Below are 19,563 nucleotides of genomic sequence, written 5' to 3'. Positions count from 1 at the left end.
CTAACTGTGCAGGGATTCTTTGGACAGGACACTAAATTTTCCCTCTCTGACAAGAGCTGGGAAAGCAGCTAGCAAAACCATGGGTCCTTGTAGGAGCTGGATACTCAGAAACACTGATTCTTTTCTATAAATGAAAATCAAATTAGGTGCTGCTTGATTGGTGTGAGGCTGGTGAGCACTGCATGTCCACTGCTGCTGATCCAACTCATCCTTGGGGAACTGCTCTGTGCATTCCTGCTCCCTCCTGCTCCTCAGCCTTCTCCAGGGGATGCTGCAGACAGTTCTTTTCCTACTCAGAGCAAGCAGCTGCTTCAGGAACAGCTGCAATATTTTAAGATGTCACATGCCAATCAGTAATTCTGTGATTTTAAAGCTTTAAAGTTTGTATTTTGGTCAGGACTGTGTCTCTGCTTTGCTCTCTGATGGTTTTCCCTGCCAGCTCTATGCTGCTGCCTTTACTTACTGCCAGGGCATGGCATTAAACTCATTAAATACAGCAAATTATATACCAGGGACAAAATACCATGTAAAAACCCATTACTGTCCCATTGAAAGCAGCAGGGAAGGCAGGTTGTCACCTTTACTATCAGGAAGAGCTGGAACCCCAGGTATTTTTACCAAAGTCTCAGCTTGCACTTTAAAATGTGTTTTGTCAGGTAACTATTTTTTAGCTGCCATTTGGAATACTTTATAATTATGGTAAGTAGTGTAGTTCATGTGGGTTAAGCCCAAGACACTACTTAGAGATTACCTTTAAAAATCCATGTATTTTCATAAAATCTGTTGCTTTTTTCCCTAACCATGGACTAGGAAGCCTGTGAAACTACTGGAAATCTTGAGGAATATATGTGCCAAACGTAAGCATAAAAATTATTTTAAATTCTGGAGATCATCAAGAAAATTTGCCTTTTGATGAAGTATTTGGAAATCAATGGAAATTGCCCCATTCAAGATGGAGCCTTCAGAGGAGCGTTTTGATTCTGCAGTTGTTTGGATCTGTAGTAATTTTTACAAGCTGAGACCTGAGACGAAAAACGAGTATGAAATTCAACCAGAGTCAGATAAAAGCAACGTGGGGAATGCTGCAGTGTGACAGCACAAACCAAGGCGTCCTTAGCAGATAAAAATATGTAAAACCAAGCAATTAAGTGGTTGTGGGGGAGACTGCAGACACCAGCACGGCACACATCTCTGATCTTTCCCGAAAGATCAGTGCATACCAGATACCTCTTCAGTGTTTAGTTACACTGGTGCTCAACTTAACACGAGGTTGTAAATGGCTGTGCCAGTGCTTGAAGTCTGCAGGAGTTTAAGTAGCGAAAGAGTGTGAAATTAGAACACACACACAGAAAAAAATAAGTGAGGTGCAAGTATGTGGGTGCCCAAGCACAGGGAAAAAGTTTCATGGCCTTCTCAGGGAGTGCTTGAATTTGATCCAGAACCATGGCTTAGCTGGTCTCTTGTCCAGTCCTTTCTTGGACAGGTAGTTGATACAGACTGAGTCACCTAAATCTCAGGTGAGATGAGTAGGAAAAGATTTTACATCTACATGTGTGTGTACATACATATATATGTATGTGTACATACATATTTTACATATATATGTGTAAATATATATATACGCACACACACACACATATATCAAATATATATTAAAAATAAATACTTGGGAACAAATTATATTTCCATATAAATATACTAATAACAGGGGGAGAGACAGGGGTGAAAAATTGCTGTCAGTATGACCAAATAGGCCAGAAATTGTGGTTTGGCCTATTAAATAATCCTCCTTCAAAGGATTGTGTACTGGTGTTGGTTGAAACTTGGTAAAACCAGCTTGCCTCCAGGAGCTTTGGAGCAGGTTTTCAAGTACTGGATCGATGGATTCAAGACATTTTTTTCAGAAAAACCCTGCTTAAAACATGTTAAGATTCAGTGCTACTTACTGTTGTTTTAGGGAATGGCATTTGTAATTTGGATGTGAGATGAGCGAGATTCCTAGGATTTTAAATGAAGCATGGATTTGAACTGAAGTCTATAAAACAACAGAAAAGCAACTTCTCTGTATAGTTCAGAGTAGTAATTTGGGAAGACATGAGGTCTCCTGAAACATGGAGAGTAACATTTAAGATCTCCTCTATGAAGTTGCTTTTCATTCTTGCTCAGCTGCCTCACTCAGACTTGCAATTATGTATGGATATTGATTTTCTAGTTCTTTAATTACTGTTTTGAACCCACCAAAAGTTAAATGGATGCTGTGCCATATGCTAAACTCTCCATACAGGAAGAGTTTTCAAAAAATTATGTCTTAAGTATTTAAAAATGCTATAAATGTATCTTGGTGATGCTCAGATCTGGAACATTCCCGTTATAGATACTTGATTATTTTACATCCAACATCAGATGTCAGCGGCATAAAGGCTCCTGGTGACGGAGGAAGTGGTGGGAGCACTTGTGTGATGTTCATCTCAGTCTTTTGGTTTGGAGTTGGTGAGTTCACCATGTTTTCGTCAATGGGAATGCTGCTGCAAGGCTTGAGTTGTAAGCTCTCATTAAGCTAATTGCATCTCCCCATCTTAAACGTAGGAATGTCATTTCCACGGCACAGTTAGAGGCATTTCTGTTTATTTCCTGGTAGTACTCTGATAAATGCTTGACTTGAGCCACTTAAATGGTTATTTTCTGTGGAATTCAGTAGCTGCTTGTGGGATGTAGGAATGCCTTGTCCAATTAGAGCAGGAACTTCAGGCAAAGTGCACCAGGTTAGCAACATGAGTCAGACAGTAACCTTTTTTGTTTGTTAATGGAGTGAATGTATCATCAGGGTGCAGATGAATGTGTGCTCTAATTGTCTTGGCAGGGAGGGGGGAGCTCTGGCCTGTGTCATGTCTTTAACAGAAATTACTGCAGCATTGTCATAAATTGATTGGAAATATTTTTTCCTCACATTACTCATGGGATGTCAACAAGTATGCAAATGTGAAAATTCAGCATATGTCTGCGCGCTGCTTCTGCACGGTTTCTCACACCAGTTTAATGAGTAAAAACTGTCTTTTAAAAATGTCACTTCCAACCCAAGTCTTTTGGTGTTGAAGACCACCTCACTAATACTTCCTTAGTCTTGTGCCGGGATGTGAAATTGTTTATTAATTTGTTCATTTTACACACTTGCACTGTAGCCTGGTTTTTGCCTTATTCGTTTCCTCTCCTGTTACAGTTTGTATATTTGGTGTTGCTCCTTGTTACACAGTGTTGCACCTTTTGGGGCATCATTCCCCCGAGCATCAGTTCCCCATTGATCCTTGGGCTGAGACACAGTGAAACATTAGTATCTCTCTTTTGATCTCTGCGGCGAATGCATTTATTTCCGAATGAAGCCATAACATTGTTATGTTCTGTAAAGACTTCCTGGCAGCACAATAGCAGGGGCTGGGGCAGCCGTGCAGACCCAGTGACCCCGATGGGGTTATTCTGTGCTGTGCTCCTGTCCCACATCTGCTGTGGGAAGCTGTCCCAGCTGTCCTGGCACAGCCCTTGGCAGCGTGGATCAACCACAGCTGGATCAACCTAAAGCCAGCCTAAAGCCTGGCTATTCTTTTACTGAAATCCGCCACCTTTACCCTCCACACGCTCGTTAAACACCATTTCGTAGCACTGATGGTTTGTTTAGCCCAAGAGGTAACATCATTTTCACAGAGCTGGAGATGTTAACAGCATCATGCTTAATTAGCACATTCTCTGTGCCTGGGTCAAAAGTTTTGGGTTGTCTTTTTGTTGCAGTGTTGAAATATCTCGTGTGGGGACTGGCAGGGATTTTGGATGTTGAGCTGTCCTGGAGCACTCTGGAGCACCCCAGAGTCCTGAGGGGAGGCAAAAAACCTCTCTGGGCATTGAATTCTTGTGCTGTCAGTGTGGGCATCAAGGTGCCCCATCTGCCGAAGTTTTCAGTCCATGGCAGACCCGAGGGGATGCTGTCACCCCCCAGGGTTTGAGCTTGGCTTTCCTTCACGGGGCAGGAAGGATGTGATCACACAAACCCTTTTATCTGGGCTGCAGGCTTCATGTTTGGATAAGAACAAAAAAGGGACTCTCATAAGACAAATGAGGTGCTTTAAAACATTACTGGGTATTCGGGATGTATTGGCTGTGGCAGAAAAGCATTTCTTCTCTGTCCTTTACATCTGTCTTAGATTTAGCCTGCAACATGTATTGCTTAAAATTTGCATGGCAGTTGGACTGGGAAGGATTAAGTTAACTCTTAGAAGATCCTCTCTCCCCACAGTACCCAAAAAGTTGAAACTAAAACTAGTCACATGTTTGAATTATATATATTTAATTTGAGAAAAACAGCACATCTTTACTTTTGAAGCTGGACAGAGAGTAAAGTAAGATGTGTATATATTGCACGTACAAACAACTAGTGAAAATTATTTTTGGGGAAGGCATCTCTGAGATTTTAAAATTTCATACTTGATAGGTCACTGCAATAATTACTGCTCCATCAGAGCCATGGTGACAGTGATCACACAGAACAGGGCATGGGGTTTTGAACAGGGAGACAGATCCTCTCCCTCTCTTTGTGTGGTTATTTACAGGTTGTTTCAAGAATGTTTCAAATAAGAATGATAAGCTGTGTATCACTAGGTGCAGTAAAATTTTACTTCTTTGAAACAGCGCAGGTAGCACATACAAAAGATCTTCTTCTCCTTCTTCTCCTTCTTCTCCTTCTCCTCCTTCTCCTCCTTCTCCTCCTTCTCCTCCTTCTCCTCCTTCTCCTCCTTCTCCTCCTTCTCCTCCTTCTCCTCCTTCTCCTCCTTCTCCTCCTTCTCCTCCTTCCCTCCTAGAAAGCCTGGAGGCTCTGGGGAGTCAGCTGGAGCTGTGGCAGCCGTTTGTAGCTCTGCTGCCACGGAGCCCAGGTCTGGATGAGTCTCAGGATCCGTTTTCCCACTGCTGCAGAGCTGTGGTTGTTCGGCCGTGCAGTACATCGGGGCTGCCATCGCTTCTCCTGGTGCAGCCTGAAGTTTCCATGTTCTTTGGAAAAACCACAGGGCTATTTTTCAAGTGTGCTAACAGCTTGGCACATTCCACATGCTGAAAAAGTTGACCTGGAAAAGCAATCAGTGATGGTGTATGAATATATTGTATTTACAGTAAGCACACTCGCTCAGAGCAGCGCTGGGTCACTTGTTAGCTCACTGGGCACTTATCCAAATATTAAAAATGTTGACATTAAGTAATTTGGGGGCCTAATAATGTTTTAATTAATGGCTATTTAAACACCTCTGGTTAGATTGACCGTGTCTAGTTGAAAAATTCTGGTAGAGGTAATAGATTTGGCACGTTCAGTACATTGTGGTTTGTGGAAGGCAGTGGGGCGTACCTCAAACTTGTGATAACCCTTTATTTCTGTAGAAGAGGAACAAATAAATGCACAACACTAAATACTGTCCTTTCTGTTTATTTTTCAGATTAGCACTGTATGTATATGAATATCTACTCCATGTAGGAGCACAGAAATCAGCCCAGACATTTTTATCAGAGGTGAGTTTTTTTACATGACTTCTGAGGGCCTGCAGGGGAAATAAATATAATTTGGTCTAGAATAAAAGCGGTGAGAACTTTGTATATCAGTTTGCCTCAATCGGCTGTTCCTTATCCTCTGGAACCCAGCTTGCCATGTCATTTTACATGATTTTGTGTAACTATTTTTCATGTGGTTTGCTATCCCCATTCACTGGGAAAGATTAATCTATTTTCTGTAATAAGTGGGCATGTTGGAGAACACTTCAATGGTACTCTGTTTTGATGACCTTTTAACTTACTGTTGATATCTCCAATTGTGAATGATGGGCTCTTCTAAATGTATTTTACATCCCACTGTCATACACTATCAGTTCTCCTCTGAAGCACTGCTGATCTCTCTGTGCTCTCACCATGCTTTTAACCACTTCACTTCTTTTCATCTGTTGAATCAATGATGGCCACAACCACTTAGGTCCTGCTTTTTTAAACACTTTCAACTGCTAATGGATTTTTTACCTTTACACAGTAGTTTTGGGGTTTTTTTAAGAGTCTTTTCAAAGACTTTACATGCATCCTTTGAAGGTTTAAGTAAATTATGTCTCCTCAGCATTTTATTTTTGCCCTAGGATACAAATGTATGCTGAACACATTGAAGTCTCCTGGGTTTATTGTTTTCAATCTTTGACAAGAACATATGAAATAATAACAATAACTAATAATAACAACAGCATAATACTAATAATAGGAATAGTGAGCAGAAGTTGGTAAAAAATAGGCATGATATTGTCCTAGGAAAATTTGCTGCTTTAACTGATCCTCCTCCAAAAACTAATAAAATTATTATGCTGGTGATGACATTTTGGAGATGGAAGAGGAGAAAATGAAAATCCAGAGGGTTGTTTGTGATGTTTACACAAAACTGACAAAGCAGAGATAAGGAAAAAGGGTAGAATTGTAGTAGGATCAGTTTATGTTTAGAGTAAAGCATGTTTTTGACAAATTGTTTTAGTTCAGTGGTAAAGCATGGGAAAAATAAGAGATAAAATAATGCAGAGTATCGTCTTGGCTCTTCCAAAACAGCTGTCATTGGTAAATAATGCATTGCACAAGGTAAATTTTGCTCACTTTGTTTTTAGGATGTGTTTGCAAAATGAACAGTTGGCATAAGCATAGCTGGTATGACATCTGGATTTCCTGAAAACATTAAATGCAGTGTCTTCAAATTCAGGTTTTAAAACTAATTCAGTCTTGAGTTACAGAGAAGCTCCCTGGTCTAAACAGTGAATCACAAGAATGTATCAAGTCTTCAAAATTCAGACTTGTACTCATCAAGAGATGGTCAGCATGGGTTAGGGATCAATTAGTAGAGCATAGAGATGAGATGAGAGCTGTGAGTTTATTCCCTCACTAATCAGCAGTGCAGGAGGATAAATGTGCTGACAGTTCTTGTGAATGGTTCTGTGACTGCTGGGCTGGATGCTCGCTCAGTTTGGGTGGGTTTCATTTTGAAGTTAAACAGTTCAGAATAACTCCAAAGCTGGATGTTGGGGCTTAGAAGAAGAGCACACATAGATTATCTGAGCTGTGCAGCAGCCAGTGGTGTCTGCTGGGTTAAGAGCCCTCTCTCACAGATCTGCCAGGGACTGTGGCTCTGAGGAATGGAACCAAATTAAAGGAAAATAGAAGCTGGATATCCATAAATCCACTGATATTCTATAACTAAGGGATGGTTGTCCTGAGCATCCCTGTGGTTTTGTCATGCTTTGTGTCTACTTTGACTTTGAGGAGTTTCAACTTGAAGAGTTGGTCCTTACCCCACATATTTTCTATCCTGGAAGTCAGATGCCAGCCTTGGACAATTCCACCAGGTTGGTGGGCATTTCCCAGTTAATCACTCCTGGCTACATGCTTAACCAGGACACTTGACAACGAAGATCTTTTTCCTCTGTAAATAATAGCTCTTGGTGAGTCTCACTGATCAGGCAGACCACATCTGCTGTGTTAGACATGAGTATGGCTATTTTGAAAAAACAAAACAAAAACCCCTGAAAAGAGTGCCAGATTTCCACACTCCCTTCAGTCTCCTTCTCCCAGTCAGTCTCTCAGGATGACATATGTCCCAGGACCCACAAAAGACCTGAACTGGGTACTCTCCTCACCAGGCCCTGCTTTGAAGAAAACAATCACTTGCTTAGACATAATGTGGATGTTCTTCACAGACATAATTTTTACTCCTAAGTGAGCGATATTTCTGCTTCAGGAACCCCTTTTTCATCCTGGTTGTGCAATGCATCTCTTCATTATGCCATTTTGAACCTTCTCAGAGGTACTGCGTGTTCCTGATTATTAATACAAGTCTTCCCAAGACATTCTCAGGGCATATGAGGAACAGCTGTGCCTCAGAGAAGTGTGTTTGAAGAGTTTGTAATACCTTTGTAGTGGCTTTGGCTTTCAAATGTTCATCATTTTTTTCTGCCAGCACTTAAGCAGGAACTTTGTAAAATATGGGTTTTTTTTGTGTGTTAACTACTGTTAAAACAACTGGTTTTGTGTATTAACTACTGTGTGAGGGATGTTGGTTTTCATTCTGCCAGCTTCACCAACTCAAGTGATAGTGGCTCAAGGTTATCTTTTATAAACAATTTAAAAGAGCAAAATTGTTTTTGAATAGTTGTGTTCATATTATATATCAAAATTGCATTACGTTTCTTTGTGTTTGAGATTTTCTATATGGGCTGTAAGTCCAAACAACATTTTTAGGTGTATGGGCTACATGTTCTGCTATTGACAAAACTTGTATGTGCTTAAATTTCCTAAGAATTGGATGTGTAATTCAAGTGTGAGTTGAGAATCTAAAGTCTCTTTAAAAAATGACAGCTTTAGGAAGGCCCCTGGCAGTATGAACACTATATCTACCTTTAAAATTAAGCTTTTATGTACCTTTACATATATGTATATGGATTTATCTATTTAAAATTATTTCATATTAAGCCTGTTTAAGCACTTAATTAAAATAACCCTCTTCTTGTCTGCTATTGCTTCTGTCTCTAAATAATAATATGCTTTTGACAACTCCTTTGTTAACAGAGTTGGACAGGAAATGATGCTGTGTGTCATTGTAACTGGAGGAGTTCGCAGTGCACACCTCAGATCCACCAAGTTCTAACACGAAACATTCTTCTGAACAGTGTTGTGTGGGCTTTATTACAGCCCTGACAATGTAATTTTGGAGTTAAGGACAAGCTGCTGGCTGGCATTGAAAAGGTGGTTGTGTGATTGGGGAAATTTTGCAGAGAGACAGATGCTGTTGCTGTGATTGGTGTCGTCTGATGGGTTCCCTGATCAACAACAGAAGTTTGAATTCAGGAGCTGAGAGTTCTTAAACGGCATTCCCTCTGAAAACAGCATCAAACAAACCCATTTTCCTTGGTGGGAAGGAAGTCCCAGGTAGTACAGATGTTGAGGAGAGCTTGCCAGCGCAGGGAAGCTGGCCAGAGTAGCTGTGCATTGTCCCTGGCTGGTGGCAGCTGGGTTATGGCAGTGGTGCTGCCTTGCTGTTGCCACATCACCTGTGTGACTGAATCCTCCTTGAGGATTATAAAACACTGCTGGCCCTGGCTGCGGGGGGAAGAGTGCCACCTGCTGAATCCACAGCTTCAGTCCTGTGCAAACGGGGAAAGATTTCAGCTTTTAAGGGTACTTCATGAGCACTCTTTTAATCATGCAGTTTTGACCTTAAAATAATACACAATATATTCAGAATTTTAAAAAACCCCCAAAGAATAAAATTCTAAGTAAAATTCTAAACTATGCTTCCCTAGCATAAGAAAAGCTAATTTTAAATATCACCTACATCAATAAATGTAAAAACGTAAGTAGGACATCCAAATTGATGACCATAAAGTGTCACGTAACCATGAAATCTTCTCTTCCTCATCCTTTTTCTATCTGAATTATATAATACTTTTTAGTCATAATGATCACAAGAATGTACACCTCTGTTTTTTATTATTTTGTTTTAGATAAGATGGGAAAAAAACATCACACTGGGGGAGCCCCCAGGATTCTTGCATTCCTGGTGGTGGTAAGTACCAATTTTCTTCTCCTGATTTTTTTAGAATACATTGACAGCCAGTTCCAGCTGCTAAAGGCAAGAAATTCAGGTGATCACTGTAAAAAGAATGAGAGGATCAGGATTAAGAAGCATTCTCTTGTTAAGGAATGAAATAACAGAAAATCAGATACAGGAAAAGTAGATACAGAAAAGGAAATAACAGAAAAAGGTACTGGATATTGGATACAGAAAAAAAGAAAGAGTGCATAGTGTATTGATAAGAAAGAAGGTGGCCTGGCTTTCCTTCCTCACCACCTTCCAACACATTTTACAGCTAAGGGATCATTCTAGATATCATAAATACTTGAGAAAAAAGGATGGTAAATACACAGAGACTCTGTAGGTGTGAACTTGCTCAGTGTGCAGTCCATAGCTGTGTGTGTAGAATTCCCCAGGGGAGAAGAGAGCTCAGAGGCACTGCTGTGTAGCCATGGTATTTATTAATTATTTTAATACATCCAACCAGCCTGTGTTTGAAGGAATGCAGAAGTGCAGAGAACATGCCCAGCTGTCAGGAGTACAAGAATTCACAGGTTCTGAAACAGTCCCATTTGAACCCAAGTGATTTGCAAAACTGCATGGGAAGCGGGGTATCCTTTTGGACCATTCTATCACAGCTTCTGCTGTGTGATGGAAGCCTGACAAGAGCATGTCCTCCTTTATCTCTAATGTCTGCATTGCCCTTAATTTTGATTGTCGGCAGCAGAGTACTCAAATTGTCCATAAATCCCTATTATGGTGCTGGATTAAGTTATAGAGGATTAAGTCCAAGCCAGTAAAAAAACCCACTATTAAACTCCAACAAATTTTATTATCAAATGTATTATTAATCCATTATAACATACACACAGTTTCATTCCAGAAACTTTGTGGTGGAATTGATTGGTATATAACTCTAGTTGAAGGAGTTTGTGGGGGAAGACCAAGGGGATTATGTGCCATAATACCCCTCCTTTTACTCTTCATGACCTGAGAACATGCCCATCCGTTTTCTGTGCTTGGCCAGGCACCAGATCCTCGGGGAGCTTTGGTTTAAGCACAGGCCTGGACATTTGTCCACAGCAGCTGTGGCTGCCCCTGCCTCCCTGGGAGCATCCAAAGCAGGCTGGATGGGATAGTGGAAGTTGGTGGAGACTGGATGGGCTTTAAAATCCTTCCAATCCAAATCATTCTGTGATTCCATGAACCTTGACCATGGAAGGATTCCCAGTTTTCTCTCCAGTTTCTTTCCTTTCTGTGTTATTACGAATTCATTCCTTCCCATGCTTTGTGGAAGTCGTTTGAGCAGTTGCCAGAGGGATGAGATGAAATGCACAGTAATACACGCTGTGTTTGTATGTATTAGACCAGTGATATTAAAGGAGAACAGCACTGCTTGCCTCAGAGATCAGATGGCAGAGCTTGGTTTCTCACAGATGATTTACAAATCTAAATTCTTCCTTGGAGGTGGACCACGCTGTGGAGAGAAAGTGACATTTCTGTACAGGAGCGTGCATGTGGGGTGTGTGCATGCCATAAAAAGCACGTGAGCATCACAGTTTCCCTCTCACCACCCCTGTAACCTCTTCCCTTGCAGTGTGTTCTGGGACCTTTACTGTGCAGCTCCAGAAAGACGAGAAACATGTGAACACTCGAGTGAAGCAAAAGCCTTTCATGACTACGTAAGTTTTGTGTGTCTTTACCATGGCTTCATTAATTGCATGTGTAAATGTGATAGAGAAGTATTCCAGCACTGCAGTGGCTCAAAAACACAGGTGTTGGTCATATGTAACTCTCAGTTTTCTGGGGATACCTTAGAATTAGGTTTTCCTAATTCTTTAATTGCCAGCACAATATGGGTGGCTGCTGAAGGTTGTCTCAGAGATCAGGATGCTGTCCCAGATGCTAATGCAGAATAAAGAATGTCCTTCTGTCCCCCATGCCAAGGACACCTGAGGCTGGTCACAAAGGCACTGGACAGATGGATGTGACCTGCCCAAATATCTGTGCTCTGTCAGTGCTAAAGGAAAGGCTGTTCTGTAAACGGAATTATCTCTGGCTTCTGTAGGGCTACTCTGGCTGAAACTGGGGTGGTTCATACATTTCTGTAACGTGGAGTAACCTGAAGATTTTTTCATCCTAATAAACAATCAGGCATCACAGAACAAGTTAAATGCAAAATCAGCTGGTCCAAGACAACAGGAGGAATAAAGGGCAGAACTTTCATGACAGTTTTGCTGCCTTTGAGACTTAGTTCAAAACACAACAGGGAGAGTCTTGAGTGAGAGCAGTTCTCACAACACAACTGTGAAACCTCTTCCCTTGAGTCTTTCCCAGGTCTGTCTCACAAATAGTGTGTAGTTACTGCCAAAAAAATATTTCTATGGATAAAACTGAAATTAGACTGCCCCATGCCCAGTATCTTATAAACAGAGATCAGGAACTACAGAAGTGGTCCAGCAAAGTGACAATTTTCCATTTTCTCTTGTCAAAATCTGGTGATGGCTTGGCATCCTACAGCACCTTAGACTGTGAATGCACCATCAGCACAGTCAGAGATGTCCAGCATCTTTCACCAGTGTCACTTTAACACCCTGTAGTGGTGGGTAAATTGTGAGAGTGACTGGTTAAGGAGCTCAGATAAAGTTGCACAGTCATGTCCAGGCTATGCCGACCACTAAACATAATTAAAGAAGTAATTATCAGAGAAAGGAACGAAGTTTAAGGACATTTTGTACCCACAGAGTTGTTAAGGTCAGCCAACTCAGTAAGGCACATTCCTCAAATTATTTTTTAAGTATCTCCTGTAAGTACAATAGCTGTGGTCATTTTGTCCTAATCTGTTTTAAATATAAAGTTGTTGGAGAAATAGAACACTTAGCTGTTAGTATTAGCTACTTAGTATTTTGGTTCCTTGCTGTTAGAGGAAGGTTTAATTCCCCACTGAAGGAGCAGTTGTTTTACTGGGATAGTGTAAGACCATGAGGAATGACATTAGAGATTTAAATCTGGGGAGATTCAAAGCACAACAGTTGACTGCAGTGAGGAACACTGTGTTCTCAAAATAAAGTGTATGTAACAAAAGCCAAAAATCCAAAAAATGTAAATATTGTTGTGAAACAAAAATTGTGAAACAAAACTATCAGCAAGAGGAAATTTTCAGTGAAAACGTATTTGGAGTCTAAAAGGAATCCACAGACCTTTAAGCTCAGGAGAGTTTAACTGATCACTAAGTCTGCTGTTGAGTCTAAATTTAGAGGTATACTAAGAATCTGAGTAGGTGAATCAAAGGAGTTAGAAACATCCTTAAGTATGTTCCATTAGCAGTTCTAATTTCTACAGGCCTTGGAATATTACATGGCCTTATTGCTCAGTCCTTTCTTCATTTATGGTATGCATTGTCATAATTAAAGTGAGAAAATGTGAGTTCTACGTGTCCTACACTTCTGTGATTGTATATTTAACTTACTGCGTTTGATGAAGAAAAGATAAAATCATGGTATGGTTCTATTTGCACATCAACAATTATTTTGGAAACAATTTGATTTATTTTAGACATTAATTCACCTGATGTTTGTAAAACCCATTCTCAGTAATTTAGGGAGGCAGTAAAAGCTTTGCATTGTTTTTTTGTCACAGTTGGGATGAATTCATTTAATCCCTCACAAGACTCACGATGGTCCTTGTTCTCACTCAGGTTTTGCTTGGGACAGTCTTCATCACGGTTTTTGTGTCTGGTATTTCAAGGTAGCTTTGTGAGCTCAAAGAACAAGAAAATGGTAGTTTTTGCAAGCAGATCTCACAGCAGAGAAGATGAACACATATTAAGTGAAATCCTGATCCACACAGTGTCTTGCCATTGACTGTGGAGGGGGCAAAACCCCACCATCAGCAGCTGCTGCTGGGTTCTGGCTCCTGCTGAGGCTGAGGGGGTGGTGAATCAAAACTGCTGCCACACTGCAGGTCAAGTGGCAGAGCATTTGTAGCTGTGCTATCATATTTGAAAACTGTTATTATACGTACAAAACAGCACAGAAGGCTTGTTTATTAATTCATACAAGCAATTCAGAATTTTTTATTAGGCATGTGTTCCACTTGACCTAAGAAAAACCTTTCCTGCTGAAGGGGCGCGTGGTCTGGCTGCTGCAGACATGGCAGCTGTAGCTGAGTGGGCTGTGTTTGGAGAGGAAATAATCTTGTCTTTGCTTTTGTGAAGAGAGAAAGGCTTAGGGATGCTTGATGGAGGAGGAAAGCACTTGCAGATGATTTAATGATTTGGAAATATTGCTGCCTCACTCGACATAGCTGCGAGTCAGGCAGGAACACACAGGTTGACTCATAAAATGAATATACAGAAAGACCGAGTTTCTCTAAGTTTACTTACAAGTTTTACATTACCTGAACTGCAGCTGTAAGATTAATGCTGTTTGATTTCTCCTCCTCAGACAGTATGTTGTTGCTTGCAGCAATACAGTGCTCATCTTACTAAAAATCCACTAAATATAAAAGCAAAGCCCTATTCTGGCTTTATAAAGATTTTCCATGTTCCTCCTGAGTTTAAGTATTTGCAGCTCCCCCATATTTAAAATGGATGGTGTGTTTATTTTCTGTCAAGATTTGCCACTGGATATGTTTTCTTCTGAGTGAACAAAGTTCTGAACGGATTAGGTACATTTTCCTAACATATTTTTATCATTTTTTAGGCTTGAAAAGATGCATGCCATGAATGTGCATGTGCTGGATCAGGGAGATAGGTGCTGGCCTGGAAGTTTTGAGATATGTGATGTAGAACTGGAGATTGTTTCAGGTGACTCAGGGAAGAAAACTTGCTAGCTCACCCAGCCTGTTCATACTGCAGGCATTTCAGTAGGAGTAGCTTCATTTGAAGCAGAAAAATCCCCATGATTATTTTCCAGGTACCTGTTACTTTACTTTTTCCTGGAGGAAAACTTGAGCATGCTTTGAAGTCTTGTGAGAAATCATGTTCATGGATGGTCTGCAGCAAAATTCAGCCTTCAGTGCCGAATGGTTTGTGTTTCCTCACAGTATCCTGAGGAGATCTCTTCACTTCTCTGGTTAAGAGCTCGTTTTTCCACAATTTGGGAACTGCTGAGAGAAGCAAGTTCCAACATGCATCTCTTTCCACTTCTTTCCAAGCTGAAAACTGGGGTCCAAAAGGGGAAATAAAAAAACTGGATTTGTAGCAGTACTTCTTCTGATGGCCACAAGTGACCATCCTACTCTTCCTCAGGCCTGGCCATTCATCCTCATCTCTGAGTCTGAAGGATTGCTACCTGAAAATCCTCCCTTCTAATACGATTTCTGTACATAGCACTTAAGATATTTTTGCTGTGCAGAAATTCCTGTGCTCCTGTTACGCTCCTGGCACTGGAAGTTTTTCCATGGTGCTGGTGCAAAGAAGAGGTTCACTGTGTCTCACAGCTATATTAAAATCTTGATTACTTTCCAGGAAAGGTTTGATTAGTTCTTCTCCCCAGCTCTTTGGAAGATCAGTTCTGGTATGGGCAAAGGTGTCTGGTTTGTGTTTGTGCCTCCCAGAAGAATTCCCTGTAATGCACAGGGTAACAAACCAGAGACACTCCTTGCCCCAGAGACTGAAAAGCCTCAAGAGCTGGGCCCACATCCCCTCTGCCCTCTTGGCACAGTTCAGTGCTGAGCTCTGTGACAGAGGCTTGTACAGTGTACCAAAGACAATGCTGTCATCAGTTTTGTCCAGATTATTCCTTTTCAAGGTCGTGAGTACAGAAATAAAATTTTCCCAGAAGTTACTGAGCAGTATTTGGACATTTGAGATGGATGATCAATCTCTGCACACCTCTCTTCAGAGCAGTTGGGTCTCTGTGTTTGTTTCTGTGTTTTAGGGGGAGAGAAATTACTGCTTTCTTCTCTGGACCCATCTCCCTTCAGAACTAGGAGGCACTTGCACACTCTTAATGCCCCAAGTCCCCTTATTAATCATTATCAATACTTAGTATTTGAGAAGTTATAATGTTTTAATGTCTGTTTTGGACTACAGATTACCATGAAAAGCCTGTGAGGCTGCTCTCCCACAAGGACCATTTTGTTTCTGGTTTCATTAAACTGCTGTCCTCCTTCTCTGCCTTTTGTGCATCAGGGATGGAGGAACTTGTTACTGACTGCCTGACCTATCTCTTGCTACTGAACCTTCTGTAGGCAGCCTAGCTAGGCCAGCTTTTGCTTCCAGGTTTATTGCTGAAAATGGAATTCTAGGTCTGGTTTCCAGCTGTCCAGCTCCATTCTGTGGAGAATGCATGTTAAACTCCTTCTGCTTAGAACAGAAATTGAAAAAAAAAAGCCTCCCCATCATCCTCATCCTCCCATGGAAGAGCAGAAGATGACAAGTTGTCCTGCTTTGCTCCAGGGCTTTTGTACCAGAGGCAATGCTGCATATCTGAGTTACCTGTTAATTTCTTACTCAGGTTCTGGAAGGCCCTTTGCATGTTTGCTGATCATCACTAAACAGTGATTTCACCCTCAGATATGTTCTTCAGACAATTGATTTGTTTGCTGTGTCCAGGCAGAGAACAGGTTATTTCTTAAAAGCAGAAGAAATTTATTAAGTAGCCATAGCAGTCTTTTTGAAGGTAATATGGAAGTGAGAGTCATTTCCTCTCATATATTCATTGTTAAAATTGTATTCTTTCCTTTGGTGTATTCATATTTAATTTTGAATGAAGTGGCTTTCCTTACTGTCTTTTCATTCTGAGGAGATCATGTCTTACTGTTCAGGTATATGTGCAGTAAAATGTGTTCTTGGATATGGAAGCCAGAATAAAACCAACAATTTGCACTTGCTTTGAAATTCCATACCTGAACACATAAAGTAAATCCCTCTGGTTAAAGATTGCACAACAATAACAAACCATGTTTTTGCAGAATGCTGTTTGGTGCAATCTAACAAGGTGGCGTGTCCTTGACTTTCTCGTGTGTGCAGCCAAAAATGCTGTGAATGTGAAAAACTGGATAAATGTTCAGGATTCCTGTCCTTGGTTAGGAACACTCTTTTGTCTGCATGGGGGCCAGTGCTCACTGGGAGGTTTGGGGAGGACAGGATGGGTCACCACCTCAGGGTCTTACACAGAATTCACACAGGCAAGCTGAGCTGCTTCAGTCTCCCAGCTCCTTAATTTTGTTGCTCAGTAGCTGTTCATTAATGCAGTTGTGTGGAAAGGATTAGTTAAAGGCATGCTCCAGCTCCCAAAGTCTGGAAAAAACATTGGCTGTTGTCATGTTTATAAGTGGATATCAGAATATTGCAGTGGATCTCCAAGAGTATGACACTTTCTGTTGGCTCACCAGAAATATTTTGAGGCTGAACAATTGGTGCTTGCCTTAGATTGCAGAGATTCCTTTTGCAGGAAAATCAGGATTAATTTCTGATTTCCTGCTGAGAAATCTCCTGGTTGAATTCTCACTCTCACATTTTCACGAGGAGGGAAGATACGCTTCTTGTGCTCATACCATCCTCCTTCATCATTCCTTCCCATAAATTAGTCGAAAATATAATGCTTGGATTTGAACTGCTCTGTGTCACAAATGTTAATTTCAGGCTCTGGTACAGAAATGTGTTGCTTCTTACAGCCAACATAATTTTTCTCTTTATAGAGGTAATTTCCCAGGTAATTTTGTGCGTTGCTTCTCTTTTAATGTGAGAACTCAGCCACTTGTTTCAGAGAGAACAAGCAGCATTTCCTCTCCAAAATTCCAATTGCTCTTCTTTGAGTGAATATTTAATTTCCTTGGAATTTAGAAGTAAAATGGTTAATTAGTTTGAGCTCAGTGGAGGCCTCAGACAGGATAAGGAACCACCATTCCCCCAAAGGTAATTTAGCTCCTCTTTCATGGTTCCCAGAGGGAGGCAGTGGACACATTTCTTTCTTTTTCCTCTTCTAACAACCATTTTAGCTTCATTTTCATTTAAACAATGGGAGATAACAGCCACTTTAATGAGGGCAGGTTTTGGGAGCATTCTGTGTGAAAAATTGTATTTATTTAGAGTGGAGCACCAAAAAGATTTATATGTACTGTACGCAGAACCATGCCAAATTTATGAAATGGGACAAAATTTGGTGGAGAGGAGAGGGAGATGTGGAATTCACAGGATGAGGCAGAGGCTGAAAGGCAAAGGGAAGTGGCTGGAATGCTCAGGCTGCTTCACAGCCTTCTACAGTAGCTTAGTTTTTTTTTTTCAAAACCGTGGGTAAAATCTGGTTGTAAGTTTGTTGGGTTTTTTTTAATGTTGACAGACAATGTTAAATTAATAGATATGTTAGTTCATGATCAGTGTCTCCATGGATTGATTTCTCTGCATTCTGAAGTTAAGGACTTTGTTTACAATTAAAATAAAGCTGAGCTCCCTCTACTCTGAAGTTGTGACATGTGTCATTGCCTGCAAAAAGGCTCCACAGGAAATTTCTGACCAGTTCAATGGAAGTCCTAGGGTACTGCAATTTCTTTTCCTGTGTGGTTGTCCTGATGAACAGCTGTTAACTTCAGCCATTTCTCAGAGTAATGTTGTTAAATCTATCTTGTGTAAAATGTCTTGCAATTGAATGAACTCTGCTCATTCAAATTTTAATTTTTTCATTTGCTCTAATGGATTATTTATGCTACCATAGTGAAAGCTGTATTGCAGTTTAAATTTTAAACTTTAGCATTTGGAGTGAACTTAAAATCAAGATTTCAGCTGAGAGAGGGTATTATTTCTTTTGCAAATGAAAGCACTTATGCATATACACACTTCATGTGGTTTGTTACAAAACCTAATAATTCCATATACAGAAGTGTAAACCTTCTGGATTTTAGACTTTGCCTCAAAAGTTGTAGAAGATTTATTTATTTTGAGTTTATTTCACAGCCTACTGTAGGATTAAGTATCATTGAGAAATGCCCTGTTTCCAAACTTTTGTTTCAGTAGCTGTATTTAAAAACATTTTGCTTGTCACTGTTTTGCTGTTGACATACAGATCACCCTTACTCATGGCAGAGTGCACACAGTATGTTCTCACAGCACTCCAGAGCGTCACTAAAGGAGGTCAAGTTGTAGCTTAGTAACACTGGGAATGTTAAATGGACTAACTCTGAATTTAGGATCAGAGATTCTGGCATTAATATTTAACACTGATTGTACACAATGCCCTACATCAACAGAGTGCAGCACAAACATTTGATCAATAGGGAGCAGCTGCTGGGTTAAGCCTTGCCAGAGCCCGCTGCCTCCTCACACTCTTCCTCCCCCTCGTGCTCTTCCTCCTGATCACCTTCCATGCCAGGGTCTCTCCTGATGTTTTATGGGTCAGGGCTTTGCTCTGAGCACTCCCACTTTAGCTGGTCAGCTCTCCTTGGGCTGAGGATGTTTTGTGGCTCTGCACTGATGTCATTTGGTTTTTGGCTTTTTTTTTTTTTTCTCTGTTCTCTGTATTCTTCACACATACATTTGTAGCTCTGCAGCCTATTGCATCAGTGGATCATTTTCCCAGTAATTTTCCATGGCCTTTCCCTAAACAAAAAGACAAATTCCAGAACTCCAAGCCTCAGGGGGGTACAAGGCCCCTCTCCTCTCTTAGTTCTTGCTGGCTGCTCAGGTTGGGAACAGCTCTTGGAGATAATTTCATGGACAAAACACAGCTAGTGCCACGAGGAGGACTCCAGGGAAGGGGCTTGACCTGGATGGCATTCCATCACTTGTCCTCCTAATTAATGCTTTTTATCAATTACACCGATTTCCTAAACCTGTAAAATGCACTCACCCCTGCGTGGGCGGGCCTTTGTGGACGCCTTCCCATAACTGCCCCTGAAGGCTTTCAAATAAAGATCCACTCTTATACTACTCCCTACTGAGATTATCTCCAGTTTCATTTCCAGGTTGGGAAAAAGGCAGCAGCAGAGCTGCCTCCTGTGCGTGG

The 19,563-nt window shown here is 40.9% G+C and overlaps 1 protein-coding gene across 4 annotated transcripts in view; it reads left to right on the top strand.

Moving 5' to 3' along the window:
- The window catches only part of SSBP2 (single stranded DNA binding protein 2), a 122,989-nt gene that overhangs the window by 25,366 nt on the left and 78,060 nt on the right, over positions 1–19,563 (top strand). For all 4 annotated transcript variants that reach the window (XM_033086413.2, XM_033086411.2, XM_033086414.2 and 1 more), the window contains exons 2-4: positions 5,469–5,541; positions 9,546–9,607; positions 11,214–11,298. In XM_033086413.2, the coding sequence (XP_032942304.1) occupies positions 5,469–5,541; positions 9,546–9,607; positions 11,214–11,298 (220 nt within the window). The remainder of the gene's footprint in view (positions 1–5,468; positions 5,542–9,545; positions 9,608–11,213; positions 11,299–19,563) is intronic.

Source organism: Catharus ustulatus (assembly GCF_009819885.2).
Source record: "Catharus ustulatus isolate bCatUst1 chromosome Z unlocalized genomic scaffold, bCatUst1.pri.v2 scaffold_26_arrow_ctg1, whole genome shotgun sequence".
Lineage (NCBI taxonomy): Eukaryota > Metazoa > Chordata > Aves > Passeriformes > Turdidae > Catharus > Catharus ustulatus.
The sequence above is the reverse complement of the archived record's forward strand: the minus strand, read 5'-3'. Positions and strand labels throughout refer to the sequence as shown.